Here is a 27,412-nt window from a genome sequence, read left to right on the forward strand (position 1 = left end):
TTAGAATAACCTATAATGGAAAAGAATATGAAAAAACCCTGTGTGTGTGTGTGTGTGTATAATTGAATCACTTTGCTGTCTGCCTGAAGCCAACACAATATTGTAAATCAAGTATACTTCAATACAAAATTTTTTTTCTAAAACACAGACATAGGGAAACCTTTGAGGGTCTTTTCTCCTTAAAACAGGTATGAGCTGAGCTTGGGAGTTAACCTGGTTTGGGCAAAGGAGTCATTGCTCAGTGCAGCTGGATCTGGGTTTGTCTGAGCACCTGCTCTGCTGTGTGTGACTTTGGGACATGAACACCTTTACCAGCGTCTTCATCATGAACACCATGAGGGGCAGTCTGGGGAATAAATGAGAAACATGGCATTTAAGGTCTTAGTGAACCCAGGCACACCAAGTGCATGATGGTTCTCAGTGGGTCTCCAGGACTGACTTGGCCCCTTGGAGGAAAGGGGGACTTGTGGTTCAAAAAAAAGGATCATTTAAAACTGGTGTGTCTGTTGGTGGGAATGTAAACTGATACAGCCACTATGGAGAACAGTATGGAGGTTCCTTAAAATACTAAAAATAGAACTACCATATGACCCAGCAATCCCACTACTGGGCATATATCCTGAGAAAACCCGAATTCAAAAAGAGTCATGTACCACAATGTTCATTGCAGCTCTCTTTACAATAGCCAGGACAGGGAAGCAACCTAAGCGTCCATCGACAGATGAATGGATAAAGAAGATGTGGCACATATATACAATGGAATATTACTCGGCCATAAAAAGGAACGAAATTGAGTTATTTGTAGCGAGGTGGATGGACCTAGAGTCTGTCATACAGAGTGAAGTCAGAAAGAGAAAGACAAATACTGTATGCTAACACATATATATGGAATCTAAGAAAAAAATGGTTCTAAAGAACCTAGGGGCAGGACAGGAATAAAGATGCAGATGTAGAGAATGGACTTGAGGACACGGGGAGGGGGAAGGGTAAGCTGGGACGAAGTGAGAGAGTGGCGTGGACATATATACACTACCAAATGTAAAATAGATAGCTAGTGGGAAGCAGCCGCATAGCACAGGGAGATCAGCTCAGTGATTTGTGACCACCTAGAGGGGTGGGAGAGAGACGCAAGAGGGAGGAGATATGGGGACATATGTATATGTATAGCTGATTCACTTTGTTATAAAGCAGAAACTAACACACCATTGTAAAGCAATTATATTCCAATAAAGATGTTAAAAAAAAAAAAACTAGTGTATATCCTGGAAATCATTCATTCTTTTTTTCTCTTTTAAATTAAAATTAAAGTACACCGCTAAACACAGTTCAATAAAGTGGTTTAAATTTTTTAAACTTTCATTTTTTTAATACTCAGCTCATTTTTGAGATATAATTTATGCAGATAACCCACATATTAAGTGTTCATTTGGATGGATTTTGACAATTGTCATACTCGCGTAACCACCACCCAGAACAAAATACTGAGCACTTTTATCCTCCTAGGCTTTCCTTTAGCCCTCTCCAAATCATACACTGCCCCCTCCGACTTCTGTCACCATAGCTAGGTTTACTTAAGTGTTGAAAATGAGATCATGCAGTGTGTGCTCTGTGTCTGGTGTCTTTTAAAAGGTCAGCATGGTTTGAGATTCATTCATGCTTTTGCCTTTTGATACTGAGTAGTGTTTATATGGATGTATCATAATTTACCCATTTTCCTCTTGGTAAACATTTGGATTATTTCCCATCTTTTGGCTATTATGAGTAAGATTGGTGAACATTTTTTACAAGTCCTATTGTGGAAGTATGTTTTCATTCTTCTAGGGAAGTATCTAGGAGTGAATTGTTGGGCCCTGTGGGAAGCATATTTGTAGCCTTATGAGAAGTTGTATTGTTCCATGGAACTCGTGTGAGCGCTTTGCCATGTCAGCCGTTCTGGTGAATGAGAAATGGCTTCTCAGGCTTTCTAGAAAGCAGTTTTATTGAGGTGTAATTTGCATATAAGCCATCCTTTATAAGCGCACAGTTTGGTGTGTTTGGAAATGTGTACAGATGTGTGACACCACAAACAGTCAAGTGACTTCATTCCTGTGAAAGGTGCCCTCATGCCCTCAGGCCCCTGGGCACCAATTGGTTTTCTGTCTCTGTAGATTATGTTGGTCTTTCCTAGAGTTTCATATCATGTGTTACTGTGTCTGACTTCTTTTGCATATTGTATTTTTCTTTTTCTTTTTTTTTTTTTTTTTTTAGATTTATCCCATGTTACGTGTATCAGCAGTTCTATCCTTTTGGTTGCTGAGTAGTAGTATTTTGCTGGATGGTTGTACCACAGTTTGCTGGTGGTTTAGTCTGTATAAGTCAGTGGGCTATGAACGTGGCAATTCAGAGACCCTCTCTTAACCTCCCTGGAGAAAAACTCCGTTGGAATGGGGAGTCAGGAGGGGAGCCGGGCATCTTACTGCTTACCAGGTAGCCTCTGAGTCCCTCTTCCAGATGGTGGTCCTTCGTCACTTCCTGGCAACACGTGCTGACAGCTTCTAGGTCTAGGGGAAGGGGCTTTCCAGGTGTCAGGCTGCTGCTTGACCCTCTTCACTGCTGGCTGAGAGTACAGCTTTTTTGAGTCTGCTAAATTATTTTCCACTTGTACTTTTTAAAAGATTCCAAAATTATTAGGTTCTAAAATGTCTTTTCTTCTCCTTGATCTGTGTGGCTTTGCGTCTTTTTATTTATTAATCTGCTTTATTGTCATTTTGGGTGGGGACAAAGGCAAAAGTATGTGTTCAGCCTGCTGTACCTTAGACCCAGAAGTCTTTTTAGCAAAACCCTGGTGTTTGACAAGTTTTTCCTTTTGTTTTTGCTGTAATTAACAACACTGTGATGAGCATGCTTACAGTTCAGCCTTTGTTCAAATCCATGCTTGCTTCTTTTTTTCTTTTTTAATTGAAGTATAGTTGATGTACAGTATTTTATAAGTTACCAGTGTACAATACAGTGATGCACAGTTTTTAAAGGTTATACTCCATTTATAGTTACTGTAAATATTGGCTATATTCCCTGTGTGTGTCCTTGTAGTTTGTACCTCTGAATCCCCTACGCCTATGTTGCCCCCCTCCTCCCTTTCCTCTCCAGTGAACCGCTGGTTTGTTCTCTTTATCTGTGAGTCTGCTGCTTTTTTGTTATATTCACTAGTTTGTTGTATTTTTTAGATTCTACGTATAAGTGATACCATACAGTATTTGTCTCTTTCTGATTTATTTCACTTAGCATAATACCCTCCAAGTCCATCCATGTTGCAAATGACAAAGTTTCCTTCTTTTTTTATGGTTGAGTAACATTCCCGTGTGCAGCCATATGTATGTGTGTGTTTCCCACATCTTTATCTGTTGATGGACACTTAGGGTTGCTTTCGTATGTTGACAATTGTAAATAATTCTGCTATGAGCGTTGGGATACGTGTATCTTTTCCAATTAGTGTTTTCATTTTCTTGGGATAAATACCCTGGAGTGGAATTGCTGAGTCATGTGGTAGTTCTATTTTTAGTTTTTTTTTTTTTTTTTTTTTTTTTTTTGCGGTATGCGGGCCTCTCACTGTTGTGGCCTCTCCCGTTGTGGAGCACAGGCTCCGGATGCGCAGGCCCAGCGGCCATGGCTCACGGGCCCAGCTGCTCCACGGCATATGGGATCCTCCCAGACCGGGGCACGAACCCGTATCCCCTGCATCGGCAGGCGGACTCTCAACCACTGCGCCACCAGGGAGGCCCTATTTTTAGTTTTTTGAGAAACTTCCATACAGTTTTCCATAGTGGCTATACCAATTTGTGTTCTTACCAACAGTGTACGAGGATTCCCTTTCCTCCACAGCTTCACTGACATTTGTTATTTGTGTTCTTTTTATTCATAGCCATTCTCACAGGTGTGAGGCCATAGATGCCTCACTGTGGTTTTGATTTGCATTTCCCTGATGACGAGCTATGTTGAGCATCTTTTTATGTGCTGTGCTTGTTTCTTTAAAACAAACTTCTAGAAGTAGAATGGTGGGGTTAAAAGACATACATACTTTTAATGCCAAATTGTGCCCCAGCAAGGGCGTGCTAATTTAAATTCCGACAGGACCGGTGTTTCTTTCCTGTTCCTATGTAAGTATGCACTCGGTAGAACTTTCTCCTCCCCGCCCCCCCCCCCCCCAAAATACTTGCACGTGAAGTCTAAGCAGTGAAGCGAGATCTCAGCAGAGGCGTCAGATACGCCTGTGGTCAGGGCTGGAACACTACCTCGTTCCTCGCTGCACACGTGGCCCGTCCCCTGTGTCTGGCCGAGTGTGGGTTTGAATTAAGGCTTTGGGCTTCTTTGTTTCAGGTTACACCCCTGGCACACCTTACAAAGTGTCCTGTTCCCCCACCAGCGGGGCGGTGCCACCGTACTCCTCCTCCCCCAACCCCTACCAGACCGCTGTATACCCCGTGCGAAGTGCCTACCCCCAGCAGAGCCCGTACGCACAGGTAGGCCTGGAGCGCGCTGTGGCTGTCTTACGGGGTCTCCTGGGCACTGTGCGTGTGGGAAGGGCCGGTTGCTCGGGGCTCTGACCCCCTGGGTGTGGGACCCTGTGGCCCTCGTCTCTCTTCTTTCCCCAGCAAGGCACATACTACCCCCAGCCCCTGTATGCAGCACCCCCTCACGTCATCCACCACACCACCGTGGTGCAGCCCAACGGCATGCCGGCGACGGTGTATCCTGCTGCCATCCCTCCGCCTAGAGGCAACGGCGTCACCATGGGCATGGTGGCGGGGACCACGATGGCCATGTCAGCGGGTGAGTCCTTGGCCCTGAGGTGCCTGCTCTGTGACGGCCTGAGGGCTGGGGGAAGGGAGAGCTCACCAGTACTCTGACCCTTGGCTTTGGCTTTTCATGGCTAGGGTTGTGTGGAAGGACCTCTGATCCTTTTGGGAAGAAGTGGCGTGTTGTGTTTCTCTTTACCTCCCTCCTTTCTCTTCCCTCTCCTTTCAGTTGAGACTGGAGTGTGGGGTTTAGAACCATGAACCAAGTACCTTTTCCATAGACCATGACTGAGTAGCCCTCTCCAAATTGGATGGGGCCACTTTTTTTTGGTGAGCTGAGTCACTTGGCTGTAGGGACAAGGAGTGACCAGAGTCCTGTGGTGAGCACGTAAAGCTTGGGCAGAAGAGGGGTACTTTGTGACCTGGGGGGCTGGCCCTCTTGACCCTGCCCTTTAGTGTGGGTACCAGTGCAGGCCAAGGTATCTCAACGGGGATGTCTTCATGCATCTAGGAAAGCCGGTCTTGTGTTCATAGAGATAACAGCTGCCTGTAGACATCCTTTGGCGTACATGGACTTTATTTCCCAAGGCTTCCCCTAGGTCTGGAACATAAACCACAGAGAGAAGAGACCCGTGGCTGGAGTGGGCCTGTCTCCATGGAACCTTGGAGTGTTTGAGGGCTTGACTGAATGTCTAGGGATTAGCTTACCTCCTGTGGGCATGTGAATTGTCTGTGGTGAGGGGCCAGGTACACACAATGCATTTGGTTGCCCATGCCTGGGTCTTTAAAAAAACATATATATATATATATATTGTTCCCTCTTTGTTTTCCTAGACTTCAGTATAAGGAAGGTGTTCCAGGATACCATGTGTGTTTCTGCTCAGAGTCTCTGTTTATTTGGTTTTCCCATACTTACCCGTGAAGGCAGAGGAGAGTCTGGCACAGATAGAAACTGCGTGTTTGAGGCACATGGAGGGAGGGGATGGCAGGCCCTGGTGTGGGTGCGGGCAGGAAGAAGGTGGGGAGAAGGGCTGCCAGGTGAGGCTGTCAGGTTTGAGGTGGTGCTTGTCCATAAATGGACACAGCTGAGTTTTCTGCAGTTACAGGGAAAATATGCTTAGCTTAAGGTACTCAGAAGCTCATGTAGTTGGGAATCTCCCCCTCTTCCAGTTGTTTATTACCACCATAACCATTTCCAAGTGTACAGGTCAGCGGTGTTATCGCACTGTCGTGTCACATGTCCAGAACTTTCTCGTCCTGGAGAGCTGAAGCCCTGTACCCATTGAACAGCTCCCCCTTCCCCTCGTCCCAGACCCTGGCAGCCGCCATTCTCCTTTCGGTCACTACCCGTTTGACTCCTCTCTAGGGAGCTCGTATAAGTGGACTCATGTGGAATTTGTCTTTTTGTGACTGGCTTATTTCACTTAGCATAATGTCCTCAGGGTTCATCCGTGTTGTAGCCCGTGATTCATTTCCTTCCTTTTTAAGGCCGAATAATATTTTTGTTTTCTTTTTATCACCTCATCTGCACAAATGATTCGGTATGCTTGTATGGAGGGGAGGCCCAAAGGCTTCTGCAGCCATGCTATCCATGCGGGCTTGCTGCGTTTATACAGCTTTGACTTGTATATAATCAGGAGTTCTGGGAGCATAGTGGGGCGAAGCCATCCCCTCTTCCTGTCTGCCTCCCGCCTTGCCACGGGGGTCGGGCGGGAGCTCCCCGGTACGAGGGAGCAGTGGTGGGGTGCTGCCCTCCACTGACATGCCCGCTCTTCCTTCCAGGCACTTTGCTGACTGCCCACTCCCCAACTCCTGTCGCCCCCCACCCCGTCACCGTGCCCACGTATCGGGCCCCAGGAACGCCCACCTACAGCTATGTGCCCCCCCAGTGGTGATCACCCTGCAAACGTAAGTGACTGGTGAAGCGCGGGGCCAGCTTGTGACTGAAGTGCGTTTTTTTAAGAGGAGAATGGGAGATCTGTGTCAGTTTAAACACTGCCAAGAAAAATGCTACCTGACAATCCAGAGGCAATGCAGCGTTTAAATAGTGTCCTTACTGGGGCTCTACAGAGGCAAGAAGAGGGAAACCGCTGAGTTCTTGCTGTGCACCCCCTGCACCGTGTTGCTTACCTGGGCTGCGCTCTTGTCTCCTGCCCGCCTCCTGCAGGAAGTAGGGCTCCAGTTGTAACTGAAGTCTCGGGGGTCCGTGGGAAGCAGCACAGCTGCCTCTCTTGCTGCTGCCCTTCCTTGTCCTAGTGGGTCTCCTCCCCCTCCAGTTGGAGGCCTCCCTTTCTGGGCGCGGCGCCAGCGGAGCTGTGTGTGACTGTGTCCGTCTTTCTCCCCACCCCCAGGTTTGCGGATGGAGCTGTGCAGTCACATTATGGAGGTTCCACAGCTGGTGCTGCAGGCCTTGTGCCTCCAACCAGGACTTTCTTCTTAATGCTCTCGACACTTAGCTAAACACTACTACGGCCGGCCCAGCAGGTCCCAGCACCCTCAGTCTCCAGTTGACTCTGTGGGTTGGTCTTAAAGCAAATCCTGTTTGGTGGGCTGCCAGGCAATTTTTTAGCTAACTGTAATGATAAAAAGGGGGTGTTAATCTGTTCTGAATCATATCTAGTTGAATGCATGTTAAAAAACAAACAAACACAAAAACAAAGCTTGCTCCATCTACCTGCAGTGACTGATGCAGAGCCATCATATGCAAAATCCAAAGGAATGGAAAAGTATTTTACAGCTTGTATCACTAATGCACTGTTGTAATGTATGCAAAGTCTTAAAGTTATAGTGTTAAAGTGAACTTCTTCATAGAGCATCTGAAATCTCTTCGATGATTCTTCAGCCTTCTGGGGTTCACGTGGGTTGCCAGTTGGAAACGTGGACTTCTAGTTTCCACCCATCTGTTCCTTTTGCACGGACTGCACTGGGAGAGAGTTGCAGGGATGGGGAGAGTGTGGGGAGGCCACCGCTGCTTGGGGTGCAGCCAGGTCAATGGCTTTCTCTCCATTTAGGCTTGTGGGGTCAGTGAGGTGTAGGTGTGCTTAGGGATTACCATGAATCCAGTTAGGGGCACAAGGTGGTTTATGTATCAGCAAAGCAATTTTCTCTGCCATCTAAATTTTCATTACAAATCTCTTACAGATAGAGATGATGTTTTCTGTGTGTTTAATAAAGTCCTGTGTAGAGCGAAATTATTTTCCTGGGATGGAAGATATGTGAAAGAGAACCAGCCACACTTGGAGGAGGTATTAGCCTCTCCTTTATTTAGCTTAGAAAAATCATTCCTTCCCCCCCCCCCCACCCCCAGGGAAATGTCTGAGTCACCTGAAAACATGTAGGCATTGTTGTCCTCCCTCCCCCAAAGAAGGGCACAGGCTTCACTCAGCTGTGTGTTATGAAGAAAGTTGTGTATTTAAGAACTTTAAAAGGGAACAGAACTTGATTGGATATTGATTGTGCCTTGTAGAGAGGCAGGACTGTGGCTGTGTGTCGGCCCGTGCACTTGATGGGGACTTGTCCTCTGAGACCATCTGGAGGGCGCTCGTGGACATGGCTGTGGGGAGGTGTGAGGGAAGGGCTGGCGCCCGTTGTCGGTGAGCCCTTTTGGCCATCTCTTCTCGCGGCTGAGGACACTCAGCACAAAGCACGTGTGGACAGCAAAGGGCCAGGCAGCCTCAGAACGTGTTTGCCTGCCGGAACTTATTACAGAATGGATTTTGTGTTTAAAATCTGAATATTGTACATAAGAAACCGAGAGGATTTTTTTGCCTAAATGTGCCCAACTTGTATCGATGGGTGTGTGTGTGTGTGTGTGTGTGTCTGTCCTCAGATGACGTCAGAGGGGGTGGGGGGTGAGGGCTGTTCCCTTTCAGCGGTCTGTCAGGGGCGGGGGGGCCCCTGCTCCACCCCGTCGTCGTTTCAAGCGCTGTGGGCCTCAGGTGGGGAGGGCGCCTTACTCTCCTTACGGCTCCGGCAGCTGGTCAGGGCTCTGGCACTGGGGTGGCATTCAGCCTTGGATGGTGAGTGGATACCTGACCCCTGTGAGCCTTTGGTAACCTTATTTTTTATAGTAAGTACTCTTCATAATTTTCTTTTTCACATTTTATTTTATAAGAGTTTTAGGAATATTTTTGCATGGATCATTGTAAACAGAAGATTTATTTCTGATGTCTGTAACATAGTGTGTTTACTGATAAGTACTTTAAATTGCTTCAAGAGCACTTAACCCACGTGTGTGTGTGTGTGTGTGTGTGTGTCTGTGTGTCTGTGTGTAGAAGCCATTTACCCCAGGCACAGTGTCCACTTCTTCAACTCTTTGTTGGTAATTCCATCTGTATAGTGGACGGTTTGTAATATCAGTATGTTCTAAGGGTTCCAGGGGCTGAACAGAGAAGTTGGTTTCCCCAGTTTAGCGTAATAAGTTAGGAGAAAATAAGAGCTTAGTATATGCTTCCTTTAAACGTCCCAGTGTGCGCACACACAGAAACACACACGCCGCTACCTGTAAGGGTTGGACTCATTTGAATTCAGGAGGAAGTAATGAGAAATTATATAGGCTGTTTCTTCCAGCTTGCCTGAGACTTGGCACACACAGGGTGAGTGTTTTCACGAGCACTGAATTAAATGGTGTTTCCAAGAGGAAGAAAAGAGTGGGTTTCGTTTTCTCCCCATTTACATCAGCTTTATAAACACTTTCCCCCCGTAATTTCTAAAAAAATCTTATTTCCCTTTTGTGAAGTTGAGTTGGGAGACTTCATCAAGTACTTTGGCATTATGGCATACACCTGTGTGGAAATCTTTTCAGTTTTGAAACTGTCGGCATCAGCTATCAAATATGGAAGGTAGATCTTGTCTAGCAGGTGAGAATCTGGATATAATGAATAGTAACAAAACTATCATGTTGTAATTTTAGCAGCATTTAGTTCCAGTAAAATTAACTAAGGAATAGAGCTTCTGTTATAAAGTTGCATAATTTGATATCCTAAGCACAATAGTAGAACATCCAGAGAAATTTTGCATTTTTTATATGTGACATTCCTAATTTGAGAGTCTTTCAGCTAAATTAGTTATTTTAGAAGTTGAGACGGGGCAAGTAAAGGAACTAATTCCTATAAACATAGGTATCATCATGGCTATTTTTTAAAAATATTATTCTACAGCCTTCCTCTAAGGTTTAGAAGGTATGTTCTCTGCTTAGGGAAATCTTGTTTGGATGTGGGCCGGGTGACTGAACGTTTCACGATGAGTGACGGTCCCATCGTCTTGCTGCCTCTGAGAACTGAGGCCAGCATCCGGGCCAGGGCCATTGGTGGTGACAAGCACAGAAGCGCTTCCAGAATCTTTTGTCTCTCGTGTTTGATCTTCTCTCAACATTCTTGTTGGTTTAGTTATTATATGACTCTGTTTCTTGAGTGCTATGCAAATGTAGTATTTACAGGAGCTGAGAGTGGTCCTGGGCCATGGGCTGGACACCTGGTTGGTACTCGGTACGCGCCCTGCCCTTCCCAAGCTGGGCATGCAGCGCCTCGCTCCGTCTGCTGGCATCGGCACTTCAGACAAGAGGAAACAGATTCTTGGGGCTTGGGATGTACCAATCTCTGGTAGTGCTGTCCTGCCAGCAGGTGGAGAAAGGATGGCAGGCACCAGATGCGTCAGTATTGGGGCCTGCTTTTTAAGAAGGAAACCCAGACTTCTTCACCTGTCCTTCGTAAACATTTGGAAACAGTGTTACTCTGACCAGTTGGGCCACCTTCTCCCTATCTGGCAGCTAACGGCTGGACACCCCAGTTCTTGCCAGCCTGGGCATTGCCCAGACGGGACGCCTGCCTGACTTCCTCTGGCCGTGCAAGGGCAGGCTTAAGGGTGTGGGGCTTGAGGTGGGGGGCAGCTTCTGGTTCTTCTCTTGGTGCTTTCTAAGGACGGGGTGTGTCTCTAGAGAGGGGCAGTTGGCACAGGGGAAGGGTGGCCCGCGTGACTCTCCTCTCTAGCACATTTCACATGTTGGTGTGTTGTTTTCTCCTGAGCTGTTTGTTACTCAACCTGAGCTTTCTGAAAGGAGCCTGCAGAGGACACGCTGCAAAAGGAGGGTCTGATCTTTTCAGGTAGAAAGTTGCAGAGTTGATTTTACATGTTTCAGAGGATTTGTCTCTTTCCCCACCCTATTCACTTGAACAGAAAACCTCTGGGGTAATCTTATTTGAATCCCCAGGATCAAACGTCAAGTCACCTGGGACAGGGAGATGGAGGAGAGCCTGGCATCTCTGTGCAGGGAGCCTGCAGTGAGCTTCAGGGGGTGCTATGCTCCCAGGATTGGTGTGTTGGAGGTGACAAGTGTCTTGGCTTGGCCTCCCGAGCCCTGCTGGAGTCTCCTGTAGGTCCTCGTGGAGACCAGTGGTCGGTAGACTAACTGGGCTGGACCTGAGGCCAGCTCTCATGTGTTCCTGGCGGGGTTACTGTGATGGCCACTCGAGAGAGACCCCAGGGAGCCACTGTTACTGACTAGGAAATTGTTTTTTGGTTTTTTTTAAACGATTTTGGAATACTGTTTTTTTTTTAGACCGTTCTCATAGTACTTTTTAAAAACTTAAGTCAGCATTGTCTTCCAGTGTTAAAGGCCCCCCCCCCGCATTGAACTTAAGGTGTCAATCAATACAAAGGAATGGAATACGCATCCTGAGCCAATTCCATTACGTGTAAATTCGTACTGTTTTCATTTTTTATGCAATCTGATGAGTAGATGGGCTCAGATTTAACATTCTTAAAAGCACGTTTATTGTAACAAGAATTGTTATGTATTAATACCGCAGTTTTCAATAAAGATTGACTTGTGTTGCATATTGTGATTTTCATGATTTTTCCCCATAGGTGTTGTCTCCAGGTGGCTTGGCCTGGATGGAAGGTGTAGTGTCTCTCAAGTTAGGAAATCCAGGGGTTTCAGGCTCAGCCCCAGTGACCTGGGCAGTGTGTACGGGTGTGAAGGTAGCAGGTTGTGGGGGAGGGGAGGGAAGCCCCCACTCGTTCCTCCTCTTGTGGTCCTGTGGCCTCGGTCCTCCTGGGAGGAAGAGACGCCCTTCCCCATTTCACCGAGGAGGAAGGTGAGACCCAAAAAGATTACGGACTGCCTGTCCCCCAGACTCACTTCAGCTAAACAGACTGACTCTGGAAGCAGCCAGGCAGGGAGGTGCTGAGACAGCTCCCAGTTACCCATACCCTCTCTGAAGCCTCTGTCCACCAAAGCCCTGGGGGCCTAGCTCATTCCTCTAGCCTTAGGAAAGGCCTGGGGTAGAAACAGATAGAGTGGCGAGGGGACGAGAAAATGCACAGACTCCAGCAGAAAACAAGGCCCGGCAGCCAGGTGGTTTTTCACAAGTTTCTTTATGAAATTAAATGTGGTTTCTGGCTTGGAGGAGGGGTAGTGCAAGAGTGGCTGCACATGCTGCTGAATTCCCGTGGGCCACAGGGGCGGCGCCGTGCCCCAAGTCAGGCCCTGGCCACAGTGGTGCCCCTCCTCTGTGGGAGGTGGGCTTCCTTCCAACCCACATGCCCACCAGCCTCTGGGTGGGTCAGTCCTGGGTGCTGGGCCACAGAATTCAGTCCTTATGGCTTCTCACGCTCACTTAGGGTAAGGCAACCTTTCTGTGTCGCTAATAATTCTTTTTCTCTACCGTTAGAAAAACAAAATCTGAACAAAAAGTACTGGAACCAGGTTCTGGAATCACCCCACAGCTACAGGTAGGTGGACTGGTCACAAACCCTGACGGAAGTATTCAGCTGACTATGGTTTTCTTTCCACTATAAACAAACACGTCACAAGTGAAGAGAGGGTGTCCAGCAGCCAGGAGTGTCTGGAGGGGGACTGGGAAGCACACACGGGTGGGCTCTGGGCCAGATGCTTCTGTGCAGAATTCCAGGTTCCCGCTCACCAGGGACGCAGGCTGCCTGGTCCACCAGCTGGGGGCCTGCAAGGAGAACAGGAGGGCAGAGGGGCACACAGCCTGGCCCTGCAGGTGGCCAAAGGCAGAGACGTCTCCTGCCCAGAGAAACCAGGACCAGGAGGGATGACGAGATGTCCCGAGAAGAGGGTCCAAAGCGGCATTCTCACACGTGCTGGCCTGGTGGGTGGTTCTGAGCTGTGGCTCCCAGGTGGCCCCGCACAGGCCGCGAGGGTGGCGGGAGGTTCACGTGCTGGGGGCCTGCCTCTCCAGCCAGCGTCTCCAGCGCCCCAGTAGTGGGGAGGAAACCGGGAATGGGGGCACCGAGCACCTCCCACCTCCAGTTTGCGTAACAGGCAGAGGAAGGCCGGATGTGGTGAGCCTCGGGGAGGAAAAGCTGGAGGCCCGCCGGCGGGGCAGGTCCAGATGGTGCCATCGGCGGGGGCGGGGGCTCACTTGCGGAAGGGCGCCAGCCGGCTGATGCTGTGCCAGAAGGTGGATGGCTTCCGCTTGGGCTCTGCCAGCACCAGGACCTGTTGCTGGGGCAGGCTGGTGGGCAGGGCCGGGTGCTTCTGGCGCGTCAGGTAGTAGGGCCGGCTGAGGGCTGGGCAGGGGAAGAGAGCAGGCGTCGGAGGTGTGTCGGGAGCCGGGAGCCGGGTGGCACAGGGCAGAGCCTGTGCGGGGGGAGCGAGCTGTCCCCAGGCTGCCTCCGACACCCAGCCTCGCTCCCCTGGGGCTGACCACACCCAAGGGCCTGGGCTGCCCTCTTCGGTCTGCAGGGGGCATGGCCGGGGGCATGGGAAGGCGTGAGGCCTGGAGCTGCTCTTGGCGGGGCGCTTAACGTTTCTGTAGGAATAGGCTGTTAGTTCCTTGCCAGGAGGTGCCTAGGCCAGCTGCCAGGAAGCAGCCCTGCCTGGGGAAGTAAAAGCTGGCGCCGAGCGGTACTGCTGCTGCTCCCGGGAGCCTGCGGGGCTGGAGAGCAGGGATATCCACCGTGCCCCTAAGCAGGCTTCCTCACCAGCGGTCCCTCACCACCAACCTTTGGGAACACAAACCTGCAAAGGGCAGTGGGCACCTCTGAGGACCCAGGCCCAGCTGACCCTGCTTTGGGCCGGGCTGCCGTGGGTAGAGGTGGGACGACCACCTGCTTACCTTTGGGCTTCCCGACAGCCTGCTGCTTGCTGGCATTCAGCATGGCCTGCTTCCTCTGTAGCTGGGTGATGGAGAAGCCTGAGGAGGGGCCACAAATGAGAGCCACAGCTGCCCTCCCACACCCCCCTCCTCCCCCCACCACGGTCCTCTTGTCCTGGCACCAGCGCAGTCTCTGTGCACGCGGCCCCGCCCACAGTACTCGGGGGCCCAGCATCTCGCCCCACCAGCCGGGCTCGGCCGCCCAGGCGGAGGGCGTGCTCCGCAGGCGCTCTCTGGTGCACCTCTCGGCGGCCTCCCCCGTCGCTCACCCTGCCCGGCTCACCGACGTGGCTGGTACCTACTGTCCTTTCTCGGCCCTGCGGAGGCGGCTCCTTTGCCAGATCGAGAACCGACCTGGTCCCCGCCCAGCGTGATGGCCCGGGGCCCAAGGACAGGAGGGGAATGCCGTGGGGAGATGCCGTGCTCACGTGGGGCAGGGGGAGGCTTCTGGAGACCGGCGCCCACCTCCCACTCCAGTGTGTGCATGCGTGTGGCGGGGGGAAGCGACCCACGCCTGGAGCCGAAACCACGACGTGTCCCGGAGCCTCGCCAAACCCCGAGGTTCTGCCCGTGTGAGCCCGGCCTCTCCCAGTCTCAAGGTCATGCGGACTCCCCGGCACGGGGGCAAGGAGGGCGGGGCGGGCCCTCGCGGTGGGGCCAGGCCGCGCGGGCTCTCGCACCTGTCTCCTGGTCCAGCCGCACCTGGTCCCGCTCCCTGGCGAAGGCCTTGAGCCAGCGCTGCTTCTGCTCGGGCTTCTTGGCACACAGCAGCTGGCTCTCCCCCGAGGGGCCGCAGCGCAGCCGGAAGGCGTTCCTGACGCTCACGTTGAGCGCCCCGTCCTTCCCGTCCTCCAGGTCCACCACCTCCAGGCCATCCATGTCCAGTCGGCCCTTGTAGTAGAGCACGTCCCGGCGGAGAAGGTCCTGCCGGAGACGCCGTGAGCCCCCGGCCCCTCGGCCTGAACCATCCTCCTGGCCACATCCGAGGCCCTGCCCCACCTTCTGCCCTGTGACCAGGAGGGCCGGCGGGCTGCACCCGCCTCCCCAGCAGGAAGTGATCTCGGGAGGGAGAGCGAGCCTGGCTCGGCCCACGACCACATGCTGAACCCACGGTGGAGGAGCCGCTCCTTGAGTTCACGGTTACTGGCTGGCCTGGGGGTCTCTAAACACCCACAGCCTCACGGGGAGGCAGCGTGGAGGCAGACAGCAGGCCAGGGCGCACGGTGCGCAGCAGAGGAGAGCATCAGTCCACCGGGGCCAGGCCAGAGCCAGCGCTCAGGAGGGCTGCCCGGCCACTTGTGCCATGTTTTGAAAGGGGAGTAGGAGCCAGCGGCAAAGAGGAGGCCTGGAGGCAGCCGGGACGGAGGAGCCCAGGGTTGGGAAGGGGAAGCTGAGGTTTGCAGGAAGAGAAGAGCTGGCTTGAGAAGCGAGCAGGGGCTCATCAGCAAGGAGGGTGTTCTTAACAGCGCTGCGTGCTGGTCACACACTGAGGGCCACCCTCTGGCCCCTGGGCCACCAGGCTCACTCTGTACAGACAGCCCCCTACCGCGTGGGTGTGTGTCATTTTCTCTGGGCAGCAGGGCCCCGGGGAGAGGAATTTGTGTGTGTGTGTGCGCGTGTGTGTGTGGGTGTGTGTCATTTTCTCTGGGCAGCAGGGTCCCGGGGAGAGGAATCGTGTGCGCGTGTGTGTGTGTGTGTGTGTGTGTGTGTGATTTTCTCTGGGCAGCAGGGCCCCGGGGAGAGGAATCGCGCGTGTGTGTTTGTGTGTGTGTGTGTGTGTTATTCTCTCTGGGCAGCAGGGCCCTGGGGAGAGGAATCGCACGTGCGCGCGTGTGTGTGTGTCTCATCCTCTCTGGGCAGCTGCTCCCAGGCCTCTACCCCACTCCCTCCATTCCTGCTCTGAACAGGTCCATCCAGCAGGGAAGAGTGACTCTGGTACCTTCTTACAGTAGATGAGCTGGTGGTCAAAGAGAAAAAACATCCTCTGCTGGCTCTTGGCTTGTGGCTGCGTGACACGAGTCAGCTCCCCCGAGTGGATGAGTTCCGAGCTCCTGACCAGGAGATCTTCTCCCTGGGGGACCCAAGGGGAACCGTGAGCCGAGCGCTCCCATCCTGGGGCTTAGAGCAAGGCTCTGCTTGGCTCACCATCCTGCCTCTATTGCTGGCTCGGTAGGTGGGGTCCTTACTGGCCCTGCCTGCCCACGGCCCCCGTCGGGCCAGGGTCTGCAGCAAGCAGCAGGCCATAGAGGAAGGGGTTGCTCTTGAAGCCCGAGGAAGTGGGGTGGAGTCAGAAGGCGGTTTGGCCTACAAGTTGGTCATCTCCGTTAAATGAGGCCCCACAGCAGTCAGTGGCGTGAGCATTTGCAATGTGGCTAATCCCTATCAAGGTGTCATTTAGGTAAAAGATACACCGATTTTGAAGACTTGGTATGAAATCAAGACTGAGACTATTTCACCAATGGTATTTTACATGTTGATTACACGTGGAAATGATATTTTGGATATACTGAGTTAAACGAAACATCATTAAAGTTAGTTTCACCTGTTTCTTTTTTTCATTTTTAAGATAGCTCCTAACATATGAAATTCCCTATGTGGCTCACACGGTACTTTGATCGGACAGTGCAGCTCTCGAGAACAGTTAGACCTGGCTGGAAGTCACTTCGAGGCCCTTCTTTTCAAAGGGGTTTCGGAGGTCTTCCTCTGGCTCAGTGTTACTTAGTACCTGAAGTCCTATCATCAGACTTCACACTTTCAGATGAAGCCCTACTGCGCCCGGTTCCTCCAGGAAAATGCAAACCACAGCCAGGCGTTGTTGGCAGCCATTCAGTTTGGGATAAGTGAGTTTGTGAGGGTCCTTGGTCAGGGCTGGGCCTCAGAACCAATCATCAGGAAAGCAAAAGCCAGGCACCCAAAACAAAACACAAATCAAACACTCAGCCCCTCTCTCAGGGAGCCTAATTTCGTATTTCTAGGATGGGGCCTAGGAATCTTGTTTTTTCACAGATTTTACGGTTGGTGGGCAGGGTTGGAGAGAACAGGACAGGACCGTCACCGTTAGTTCAGGCCTCCGTGCTGCCTTAGAAGACGAGACTGGCCCACGTGAGGGGATTGTGTACACCAGGAAAACGGAACCAGGAGGCTCCAACCAGCGGCAGTCCGTCTCTGGTCACACTGGCAAGCCTGGCCCCTTCTGTTGGGAGCCCCAGAAGTTAACTCGAACTTGGGGGCCCAGCCTGTCCCCGGAGGCTGGCTGGCTGCACCCTGAGAGGAGCATGTGGCATTTTACATGTGCCCTGAGCTCTTCACCAGGAGGGAGGCCAGCAGGCCTGCTCTGGGAGCAGCGCTCACGGCCTGGGGCTCGGACATGGGCCGGGCCGGCCCGGCAGAGCCCCAGCTCTCCCTCCTGACACTAGCTCCTGTTTGCTGGCTCCCAGGAGCATGGTCCCCTGCTTCAGCGCCCTCCTAGATTTCTCAGGGGCGAGCATGGTTTTAAAGCCAAGGCCAAGCCCCACGGTATTTTCTGGGGGTGTTGGGCCCTCACCTCCCAGTCCTCTATGGAACTCTGCCACTGAGCGATCTTGTCGATGTTTTCAAGTCTCCGTTTCCGTTCATTGATGAGCTGGGCCACATTCTTCATGGCATGTAAGGCAGCTTCCACGTCCTTGAAATCCCTGGGGCAGAACAGAGGTGGAAGAGAGCTTACGAGATCAAGAGCAGAGAAGGGCTGGGAGCCTCCTGGAGCCCCCCCACCCCAACCCGTGGAGCTGTTTCCCTCTGAGGCTGTGCCCTTGGGCCATTTCTCCACCCATCAAGTGCATACCCCCATCTTCTCCATAAACAAGGCACAGAGCAGAACTTAATATCCTATTCAACTTTATTCAGCCCAGTCCCTCACTGCAAGGACGGCTCATGAAGGCTGGGATTGTTGTACGTTTCGGTCTGTGCCGTCACCCCAGTGCCCGCAGCAGTGCCCAGCACACTATAAGCCTCAACAAACCTCCCCCAGCAGCCTCCTACCTGTGCTGGGGGTGCGTGTACTTGAGCAGCTCAGCAAGCTGCAGAGGGTACTTGCAGATCTTCTGCACAGGTGTCAGCAGGAAGCCGTCCAGGGAGATGTCGATCATCTTTTGCAGCAGCCGGCAGGCCTCGAAGAAGTACACGTACTTGCTGAGCTTGGCGAGGCGCGAGAGCTCCACGCAGGCGTTGGGGTGGTTGTTGCAGTACTCTGAGTAGATCTGGAAATCCGCTTGCTGTGGGCACACAGCTGGAGGTGAGAACGGCTGCCTCCTGCCCCCCCAGGCCACGGGCAGTGTGAGGGAGGGGGCGGGGGAGGGAGGCAGCTCAGGGAGCCCAGGCTCTGTCTACCTACGTCTTTGGGCACAAGCCACGCAGAACCGTGCCCAGGGACGTGAAAGACCCCAGAAAACTCAGGCATGCGCGTGCCCGTCGCCACCTAGCTTTCTCTGCAGGGCCCTCAGCAGATATTTTGACAGTATGCCAGGTTTCTGGGTAAAATCAATGATACTAATAAGGAAGGGATATCACGGCCCAAAAGGAGAGCGAGGGAGATTAAGAGAGATCCCGACGGCCGTGCCTCCCGAGCTGTCTTCCTCCTCAGCCCAGTGTTTTGCTTCTTCCTCGCAAAGCTCTGGCCTCACATCTGAAGACAGCCGCTGTCAAACTCTACTCAACGCCACGTGACAGAGATATATCCACGTTGCGTGTGCGTTGTACGGGAGACTACTGTGCCTGTTTTTGTGTGTAACTTTCCTCTACCTGGAGCCAGAGGGAGACCTAGGTCTGACCTAGGACTTCGTGGACTTGGGTGGGAAAGCAGGGTAGCGGCAGCTGGCTGCCTGGCAGGCTGCTGTGATGGTCCCACTGGGTAAGGCTGACGGCGTGCCTGTTAGGCCCTATTTCCCATCCCCCTGTCACAACTCTGCCTGATGAATAATTTGGGACCCAAATTCCCACACTCACTCAGGTACCCAGACCCACCACCTGCTTCTGAGGTCACCCTTCTCAGCTTTTCTCCTGCCCCTGGAGAGGGGTGGAAGGGCCTCCCCAACCCCCCACTGCTAGTAGTCGGAAAGGAGCCCAGGTTGACCTTGATGGGCTGAGCTAGGCATCCTCTGCTCAGCCCCACGTGACTGCCACAGGAGAGGGGAAAACACAAGAAGGAGGGGGCTTCCCTGGTGGCGCAGTGGTTGAGAATCTGCCTGCTAATGCAGGGGACACGGGTTCGAGCCCTGGTCTGGGAGGATCCTGGAGCGGCTGGGCCCGTGAGCCACAGCTACTGAGCCTGCGCGTCTGGAGCCTGTGCTCCGCAACAAGAGAGGCCACGACAGTGAGAGGCCTGCGCACCAAGATGAAGAGTGGCCCCCGCTCGCCGCAACTAGAGAAGGACCTCGCACAGAAACGAAGACCCAACACAGCCATAAAATTAATTAATTAATTAATAACTCCTACCCCCAACATCTTCTTAAAAAAAAAAAAAAAACAAGAAGGAGTCCACCTAGCCCAGACGAGTCCAATGAACCTGGGCTAAATGTCAACTGGCATTTAGAGTGGAAGAACTAATCCAACCTCAGTTCCAGTGTGCTTACGGTAAGAGGAATCCCAGCATTTGCTAGGAACAGCCCTCGGGGTGTTCAGCAGGCGGCCCAGCCCACCTCTGTGCCAAGCAGATCCTTTCCGGGGCCAAAGCCGAGGCCCGCCTGCTCCAAGGAGCCTTCTGCAGCTTGGTTTGACCACCTCACCCCACCCGGACCCCCAGAAGCAGAGACACTTCTACAGCAGAGTGGAAGGGTGACAGCGGTCGGGGCCAGGGAGGGTGGCGCAGGGCGGAGAGCCCCCAGCAGAGACGGGGGGCCAGGGGCTACTGCACACGGGGAGGGCCTCGGGGGTGGGGTCCCGGGGAGGCTGCTCACGTGTTCCAGGAAGCAGGCGCCCAGCTCGCTCAGGTGTGGCCGCTCCCGGTTGAACTTTTGTTCCAGCGCCTTCACGAAGGCCTTCTGGCACCGGTAGATGTCCTCGATGTTCCCGAAGATGGTTCGCAGCTGCTCCTCGCTGAACATGTCCACGCGCTTGCGACACTGCCGGAGGTAGCCCTGGGGGCGCGGCGGCCAGGCTCACCGCGGGTCCCCTCCGCCCCCGCCCCGCCAGCCCGTCTGCCGCGAGCCTCACCTCGCAGATGTCGCGCAGGTGCCTGATGTAGTCCCGCTCGGTGCTGAGGATCTCGTTGATGACGTTGGTCCGCATCTGGTCCTTGCTGCTCTGCGCCTCGGCCCCGCCGTCCCCGTCCCCGCCGCGCCCGGCCCCCAGCGCCGCGTCGTCCGCGGGCTCGTCCTGGTTCACCCGCAGCTGCAGGCAACGCGGCCGGTCAGCGTCCCTCGGGGGTCAGCGCCCTGCATCCCACACGACGGCGGCGGCGGGGAGCTGAGACTCGGAGGACCCACCGGACCGCAGGGGCAGGAAGCCGCTCCGTCACCCGCACAGCGCCCGCAGGGACAGGGGACGCCGGGTCCGAAGGCGCCCCGCCCCACCCCACGTCCTCCCCCTTACATTCGGCTCTGCGAGTCATGGTGCTCGGAACCGGGCACAGGCTCACTACAGGGGCTCGGAACCAGCGCCTGCTCATACTGGGCCCTCTAGGGGCTGTGAAGGAAGCAGACGGGTGATGTGGCCTTGCCAGCTCTGGGACTGTAACTAGGAAAGGCTCCGGGTGCAGAGAGCGCTGTTCCTCCCGGAGGTCTGGGGCAGGAGAAGCACTCCCCACCCCACGGCCCTCTGCCTGATTTGGAGGCTGCGCCTGGATTCCTTCCCTGGAGACCAAAGGCTGCCTTAGGTCTGGGTTCGCTCCCGTGATCTCTTGGGTTAAAGACTTAGCTTGTCCTTGCCTCAGTTTCCTCAGGCTCCCAGATCCCAGGACTGTTGGGAAAGTTAGAACTGAGATGCCCCGCGCAGATGGTCTGCACAGCGCTTTGGAGATGCCTGGGAAGCCCAGCTGGCTGTGGCGGCTGTGCTCTAACACGCGGACACCGCCCCCCGACCCGCGCCCAGAGGGGACCACATTTCTGACCCGTTCTTCTCTGGCCGCTGAGGACTCCTGGAGGGGGGAAGGGCAGGGTTGGAGTTGGTGGTGGCGCAGGAGGAAGGCTGTGTCTCGATTCCCAGGCTGGGCTTCCCGACACCCACCCGCCCGCCCAGCCCCCAGCCTGCAGTCCCAGCGCAGCTATCAGTGGGAGGTCCACGCGCAGCACCTCAGACCCCAGAGCAGTTTCAGGCTTGCACCGCTGAGCAGAGCCAGCTGCCTCTTTACGGGGCTAGGAGAAGCTCGGGCCAGTGCCGTACCCGCACAAAGCTTGCTGGAAACCAGCCCTCGCCGTCAGCGACCCGGCCCCACCACCACTCTCTGTTGGTGGCATCCATTACTTCGATGACGTCCCCGGCGTTGAAGCCCAGTTCCTGGTCATCCATGGTGACATGGTCCCAGAGTGCTTCAGCACAGACCACACTACCATCGCTGATGAGCTGTGGAGAGAACCAGGGAGGGCAGGTCACGGGGGTGAGGGGGCTCCTGCCCTCTGCCCCCCGCCCCTGGGAAGGGGGGATCCTGACTCGTGGCACAGAGGGGCGGACGGAGGCTCCCTCTGAGCCAGCCGCTCTTCGGGGGGCAGGGCTGTGCCCAGGGCATGTCTAGACTGGCGGTGAACTTGATCCTGGATTGCTGGAATCCTGGGGAGCCGCAGAATCTGAGGGCGAGCATGCTGCTCCCTCCCGCGCACAGGGCACACCTTCCTCCCGTCCCCCCTGGGCCGTGATTAAACTATTGCCTCTCAGCGTCCCCCCAGTGTCTCTGCTGTGCTCCGTGATGCTGGCCTGGGGCACTGCCGGCTGCACCTCTGCTTGTGCCGGCTGTCCCCTGCGGCATCGGAGGGGACCTGAGAACTGGAGAGGGAGGGGGCTTGCTCCTTCCTGGTGGCTTCCTGTGGGCCTGCAGTATACCACCTGATTAGCAGCAAACACCGCCCCTCCAGGTCTGCTGGTGCCCAGCCACTGCAGTAGCTGGATCCGGTCTGCAGTGTTTTTTTGAACACTTGCAGAGCCAGTCTCGACCCCCTCGGCACCAGCTGAGCAGCACCCCTCCTCAGAGTTCTAGGCCTCCAGCTCACAGAATTCTCAGTTGTAATTATTCCAGTCTATTTCCTTCATTCCCCAGCTCTAGAGAGGAAGGAACATCTTGCAGTTGCCACCTCTGTAACAGAAACCTCAGGGCTGCTCCTGAGCACTTAGTGACTGAGTCACCCACTTTATACCTGGCTGACAAGTCTCTATATTAATTTCTCTCTCCGGAAATGACTGGCGTGGTTCCTCCCTCCCGCATGATCAGAAATCGCGGTAGGACGGATGCTCCCCTCCCAGGCAGCCCTTGTGCTCAGAGCTCCAGTTTGCACTGGGCTGACTCCTTCCTGCTCGTGTAACGTGGGCTCAGTGTCTACTCCGTGAATGACGAGTGGCTCTGTGAGCTTCGGGCAGGAGGAGCAGTGGGCTGGGGGCTGCCCAGGAGGTGAGGTTCGTGCCCCTCTCTACTCTGGGACCAGGTGTCGGCTCTGATTGTCACAGACCTGGGCTGGCTCTTTGGCTAAGCAGTCAAGACCTTGGGGCATCACCAGGCAGGGGCTCTGTGCTGTTTCCTCCGCTGGAGGAAATTGACCCCCCTCCTCTGGGGGGGTCACTTGTCTCCACGGCACCCCAAAGGGACAGCGTGAGAAGCGGGGGTGGGGGTGCTTGGGTACTGGAGCCCACTCAGGCTGGGCCCTTCCTCCAGGATAGGGCCTGAGAAAGCACGTTCACAAACCACCATGAGGTTCTTCATGTTTTCTTGGGTTTAAACCCGCTCCAAACCCCGGTGAAACCACTCTTCAGAAAAATCCACAGCTTATGTGTACACCCATCCTCACAGCAGCAGCTGTTCAAGGGCTGCAGATTCCCGTGGCCCACCCAGGGGCCCTGGGCAGAGAGCACTGGGCTAATCCTGGGGGCTGCAAGCCTCCTCAAGAGACCACTGTACTCATCCCAGCTAAGAAGACCTACTACGGGCTTGTCCTCTTCTGCAGGGAGAAACCTCCGGGCTGCAGTGCGGCCAGGATGAGACCAGAGGAGTCAGCGAGGCCACGTGAGAAGAGCTGGCCAGCTGCAGCCCGGGAGCAGGCATCAGGCTGGGCGGCCCACAGCCGGCACACGGGCACAAGCAGGCTGCCACCCAGCCCTCAGAGGATCTGGCCCTAGACCAAGAGGAAGCGGAGTGGCTCAGAGGTGGTGTAGTTGAGCCAATGAGGACGTGGCTGCAGGTGAACATTCCCGTACAGGGACAGGGACCAAGGGTGAGTTGGCCCATCAGGATGGAGACTATTTGGGAAGGCTTGTATGTTCTGAGTACTGAGTTACGGAGACTGGGGAGGGTTCACCCCTGGAGCTGCTTTCGTAACCTGAGGTTTGAATCTGGCAGGGAACAAAACTTCTGGTTGATTAAGCTTTGTAGTTTTGATCCTGGGGAAGTGGGTGTTCTGAGACTCCCTGTTCCTGCAAGCACCTGCCAGTGCACATTCACAGGCTGGCTAATGGGATGCTACGCTCTGATCTCGTGAGAACAATCTGCTAGATCGCAGGCGGATGCCGTCCATCCTCAGGTCACACGAGCTGCACGCGCTAGTCTCCAGGATAGCACAGACGTAGTCCCCACTGCTAGAGCCCAGGCAGGGAGGAAGCACTGCAGACACCCGACAGAGGCCAGCTTCTGACCAGTTCCCTTCCCAGGTTAGTCCCACATGATATTAATCAGGTCAGGCATCTCCCCCTGTCCCCACCTTCCCTCAAATGAGCCCTGAGCAAAATCCCCGCTTGCATGGCCCAGTGCCTCCTGCCTGCCCCCGCTTTATTCTGCCAGCCTTTGCGGAGAGGTGTGGGTCCTCCGCAGGTGGTCTCCTGCTCAGCTTTGGGAAGGGCTCCAGGTGTGGGGCAAAGAGGCAGGCTTCCCAGAGAGACCAGGATTCCTTACACCTTTATGGACAAGCCCCCATACCCATCCTGACCAGTCACCTAGAAGCCCTTGATGGCAAAGGGTGACCTTTGTCACTTCTTTGTCCCAGCGACTTGCTGGGCACAGGGGACTTGATAGACACACAGCCATGAGCAACTCCCCTGATATCCCTGTGCCTCGGTCCCCATCAGAACCCAGAGTAACAGTGTGCTCTACCTGGGTCACCAAGCTCCCGTGTAGATCCACAAATAGGAGGTGCTCAGACAAGATACAGCTATGACATTAACCATTTATGTGACGTCACTAAGACAAGATGTAGCTCCAAGAGGTCAGAGACGCATTCTACTTTCAGGACAGCCCGGAGGCTGCCAGGGCCGGTGCTGGGTGGGTTTTTGGACAGAGGCCCTTCCTGGCACTCTGTCTGAGGTGCAGCTGCACTGAAGCCAAAACTCAGGCTGGGCAGGCCCAGGGGCGAGGGTTCCGGGCTCCCTCCTGGCCTGGCAGTGGGGGGCATACGCTGGCTCTGAGGTATGTATGGGGTGCTTATGTAGAGGCAGGTGGGGGACTGTCCCGGACGGCGGGGGGCAATTTCAGGACGAAGACAAGCCAGGGACAGGGTGCTGGATCCCCTCTTGTGCCTCTGAGAGTTTGACAGGGCTGGGAAGCCAGGTTCTGCCTCGAAGCGCCCCGGATGACCACCCAGCACCCTCCCCACCCTGCCCCACCTCCCAGCTTTCTCACACATGCACGCTGGTGGAGGAGTCCACGCCGACCGTCTGGGAACACGACGCAGATCCCACGGGCCTCCGCGCACGCAGCCCAGGGGTGCCCACCTGCAAGGGGCAGGGTGGGGGGCGGCCGTGCCTGCAGTGGGGGCACACTGACGGAGACCACTTATCTAACACCTAAAGTGGGAAAAGCAACTGCAGGCAGCATAAGCAGAGGAGCCCACTCATCCTCAGACACCTCTCAACCCGCACAGAAAGGCATGTCCAGATCCGCTCACACGGTGGTCACATGTGCAAGGTTCCCTGACAACCAGACAGCCGCGGCCACAGCTGCATCTGCACCCTTAGTCTCACACACACACACACACACACACACACACACACACACGACAGACGTTAAGGACCCCATGGCACATACGTCACCGCGCCCGAGTCACCCACCCAGCCGTGCCCCGGGGGACGCACACACAGACGGGCCCCAGCGCACGGGTTTGAGGGGTGGGCCTCCCCTCTTGGGGCGGTGCGGGGCTCTCGGCGCCCCGCCTCGGGCAGCTGGGGGCTGGGGCGGCCACAGCCGGAGCCGGGCGGCAGGAAAGACGCGCAGCGGCGGAGGGGGCTCACGCCGGCGCCACTCACCCCGGCGGTCAGCGGAAGGCCAGCAGGAATATCAGCACGACATTGATGAGCACGAGCAGCGCCAGCACGGCGAAGACCACCACGCGCTGGGCGCCGGGGGGCAGGTTGCAGCGCAGGAGGGCGCGCAGGACGCTCCCGGGCGGCGCTGGGCGGTGCCGGGACTGCGGGGCCCTGGCCATGGCGCCCAGCCTCCCGGCTCCGCGCGCCCCGGGATCCCGCCGCGACAGGGCGGCCGCGGGGCTGCCGGAGCGCCCAGAGCGGGGGCGGAGCCGCCGCGCTCCCCGGGCCGGAGCTTCTCCCTCGCCGCGCGCGCCGCGTCCCCCAAGACCCGGCCCAGCGACCCGGCCGCCAGCGGGGGGCAGGGCTGGGGGCGGGGCCGGGCCGGGCGGTTCCCTCCTGCGCCGCGTTCGGCCCGGGGCGCCTCCTCCCGAGGGGTCTCCGCGGTCCTGGCTCCGCGCGGGCCGGGCGCATAGATGACCACGGTGGCGCTTGGGGTTCCGGGGGCCAGGGGTTCTGAGTCCTAACACCAAGGGCTGCCCTTGGCCCCGACAGCACAGACGAGTAAATGCAGCTCTGAAAGGTCGATTTGCTCTGTCATAAACTCGCCCAGGAATTTGAACTCTGGACAGACGGGCGCGGATCCTTGCTGAGATGCTCCAGAAAGGCCCTGACTCGGGACCTCTCCTACTGACCTTGCCCATCAGAGCGGCATTTTGTTCCTATGGGAAAGCAGCTGGCTTCTTCAGCCGTTAACCCCCCCTCCCCAGTTTCACTGAGGTATGATTGACAAAAATTGTATATATTTAAGGCGTACGACTTGATATTTGATTGTATCAAGTCACTGTAAAATGACCACCACAACCAAGCCACTGTGGTGGCTGGATGACCATTTCCATCTCCTCACAGAGTTACCATTTTGTCTGTGTGGTGAGACCACTTTGAGAACTAACCACTCAACAAATTTCAAGCACAATACAGTGTTGTTAACAATACTCCCCACCCTGTACGTGAGATCCCCAGAACTTCTTCATCTTGCATAATTAAAACTTTGTACCCTTTGACCAACATCTTCCCGTTTCTCTCTCTCCCAGCCCCTGGCAGCCACTCTACTCTCAGATTCTGTGAGTTTGACTTGTAGATCACACATATAAGTGCAATCATGCAGTATTTGTCTTTCTGTGTCACCTAGCATAATGTCCTCTAGGTTCATCCACCTTGTTGCAAAGGGCAGGATTTCCTTCTTTTTTAAGGCTGAATAATATATATACCACATTTTCCTGCATCCATTCATCCGTTGACGGACACTTCGGTGTTTCCCTATCTTGACTATCGTGAAAAATGCTGCAGTGAACATGGGAGTGCAAATATCTCTTCAAGATCCTGATTTCATTTCCTTTGGATATACACCCAGAAATGGGATTGCTGGAGCGTATAATAGTTCTATTTGAAATTTTCTGAGGCACTTCCACACTGTTGTCCAAAGTGGCTGCACCAGTTTACATTCCCAGCAACGGTGTGTAAGGGTCTCCTTTTCCCACATCCTCATGAACACTTATCTTTTGTCTTTTTAATAATAGCCATTGTAAGGTGTGAGGTAGTGTCTCATTATGGTTTTGGTTTGCCTTCCCCTGATATTTGAATGTCCAGTAACGTTGAGCATTTTCTTTTAAGAGATGTCTATTCAGGTCTCTTTGCCCATTTTTTTTTTTTTTTTGCGGTACGCGGGCCTCTCACTGTCGCGGCCTCTCCCGTTGCGGAGCACAGGCTCTGGACACGCAGGCCCAGCAGCCATGGCTCACGGGCCCAGCCGCTCGGTGGCATGTGGGATCCTCCCGGACCGGGGCACAAACCCGTGTCCCCTGCATCGGCAGGCGGACTCCCAACCACTGCGCCACCAGGGAAGCCCTCTTTGCCCATTTTTTAATTGGGTTATTATTATTATTATTTCTGGTTTGTTTTTTGGGTTCTTTTTTTTTTTTTTTTTCTATTGAGTTGTGAATGCCTTAGCTTTTGGATATTAACCCTTTATCAGATATATGGTTTGCAAATATATTTTCCCACCCCATAGGTTGCCTTTTCACTCTGTTGATGGTTTCTTTTACTGTGCAA

The 27,412-nt window shown here is 54.3% G+C and overlaps 3 protein-coding genes across 4 annotated transcripts in view; 1 reads left to right on the forward strand and 2 right to left on the reverse strand.

Annotated features, from left to right (window-relative positions):
- The window catches only part of FAM168B (family with sequence similarity 168 member B), a 36,953-nt gene extending 25,347 nt beyond the window's left edge, over positions 1-11,606 (forward strand). Inside the window, exons 4-7 of the mRNA XM_082630163.1 lie at positions 4,354-4,496; positions 4,629-4,806; positions 6,555-6,680; positions 7,124-11,606. Coding sequence (XP_082486289.1) covers positions 4,354-4,496; positions 4,629-4,806; positions 6,555-6,667 — 434 coding nt within the window. The 3' untranslated portion in view covers positions 6,668-6,680; positions 7,124-11,606. The remainder of the gene's footprint in view (positions 1-4,353; positions 4,497-4,628; positions 4,807-6,554; positions 6,681-7,123) is intronic.
- A 313-nt stretch (positions 11,607-11,919) lies between these two features.
- ARHGEF4 (Rho guanine nucleotide exchange factor 4) overlaps positions 11,920-27,412 on the reverse strand; it is a gene marked incomplete at its 5' end in the record, with an annotated part of 136,770 nt that continues 121,277 nt past the window's right edge. The window contains 9 exons of the mRNA XM_082631307.1: positions 11,920-13,307; positions 13,856-13,933; positions 14,575-14,818; positions 15,834-15,965; positions 17,439-17,568; positions 17,915-18,147; positions 19,828-20,007; positions 20,084-20,260; positions 21,251-21,430. Coding sequence (XP_082487433.1) covers positions 13,156-13,307; positions 13,856-13,933; positions 14,575-14,818; positions 15,834-15,965; positions 17,439-17,568; positions 17,915-18,147; positions 19,828-20,007; positions 20,084-20,260; positions 21,251-21,430 — 1,506 coding nt within the window. The 3' untranslated portion in view covers positions 11,920-13,155. The remainder of the gene's footprint in view (positions 13,308-13,855; positions 13,934-14,574; positions 14,819-15,833; positions 15,966-17,438; positions 17,569-17,914; positions 18,148-19,827; positions 20,008-20,083; positions 20,261-21,250; positions 21,431-27,412) is intronic.
- SMIM39 (small integral membrane protein 39) lies at positions 21,356-25,642 on the reverse strand. 2 transcript variants are annotated; one of them, XR_014294874.1, is made up of 3 exons: positions 25,304-25,642; positions 24,681-24,819; positions 21,421-21,430 (listed from the first exon to the last, which is right to left on the reverse strand). XR_014294874.1 is itself a non-coding variant. In XM_082630813.1 (2 exons), exon 1 carries the CDS (start codon positions 25,480-25,482, stop codon positions 25,312-25,314), a length of 171 nt encoding a protein of 56 aa, XP_082486939.1. In that variant the 5' UTR covers positions 25,483-25,642; the 3' UTR covers positions 21,356-21,430; positions 25,304-25,311. The 2 variants fall into 2 exon arrangements, 1 of the variants encoding a protein (XP_082486939.1); XM_082630813.1 differs by lacking the exon at positions 24,681-24,819 and having other exon boundaries at positions 21,356-21,430.

Source organism: Mesoplodon mirus (assembly GCF_964341445.2).
Source record: "Mesoplodon mirus genome assembly, chromosome: 8".
In the NCBI taxonomy this organism is placed as follows: Eukaryota; Metazoa; Chordata; class Mammalia; order Artiodactyla; family Ziphiidae; genus Mesoplodon; species Mesoplodon mirus.

Bases quoted from the DNA above. Each gene is read 5' to 3' on its own strand.
- SMIM39 (XM_082630813.1), bottom strand. From the start codon at position 25,482: ATGGCCAGGGCCCCGCAGTCCCGGCACCGCCCAGCGCCGCCCGGGAGC.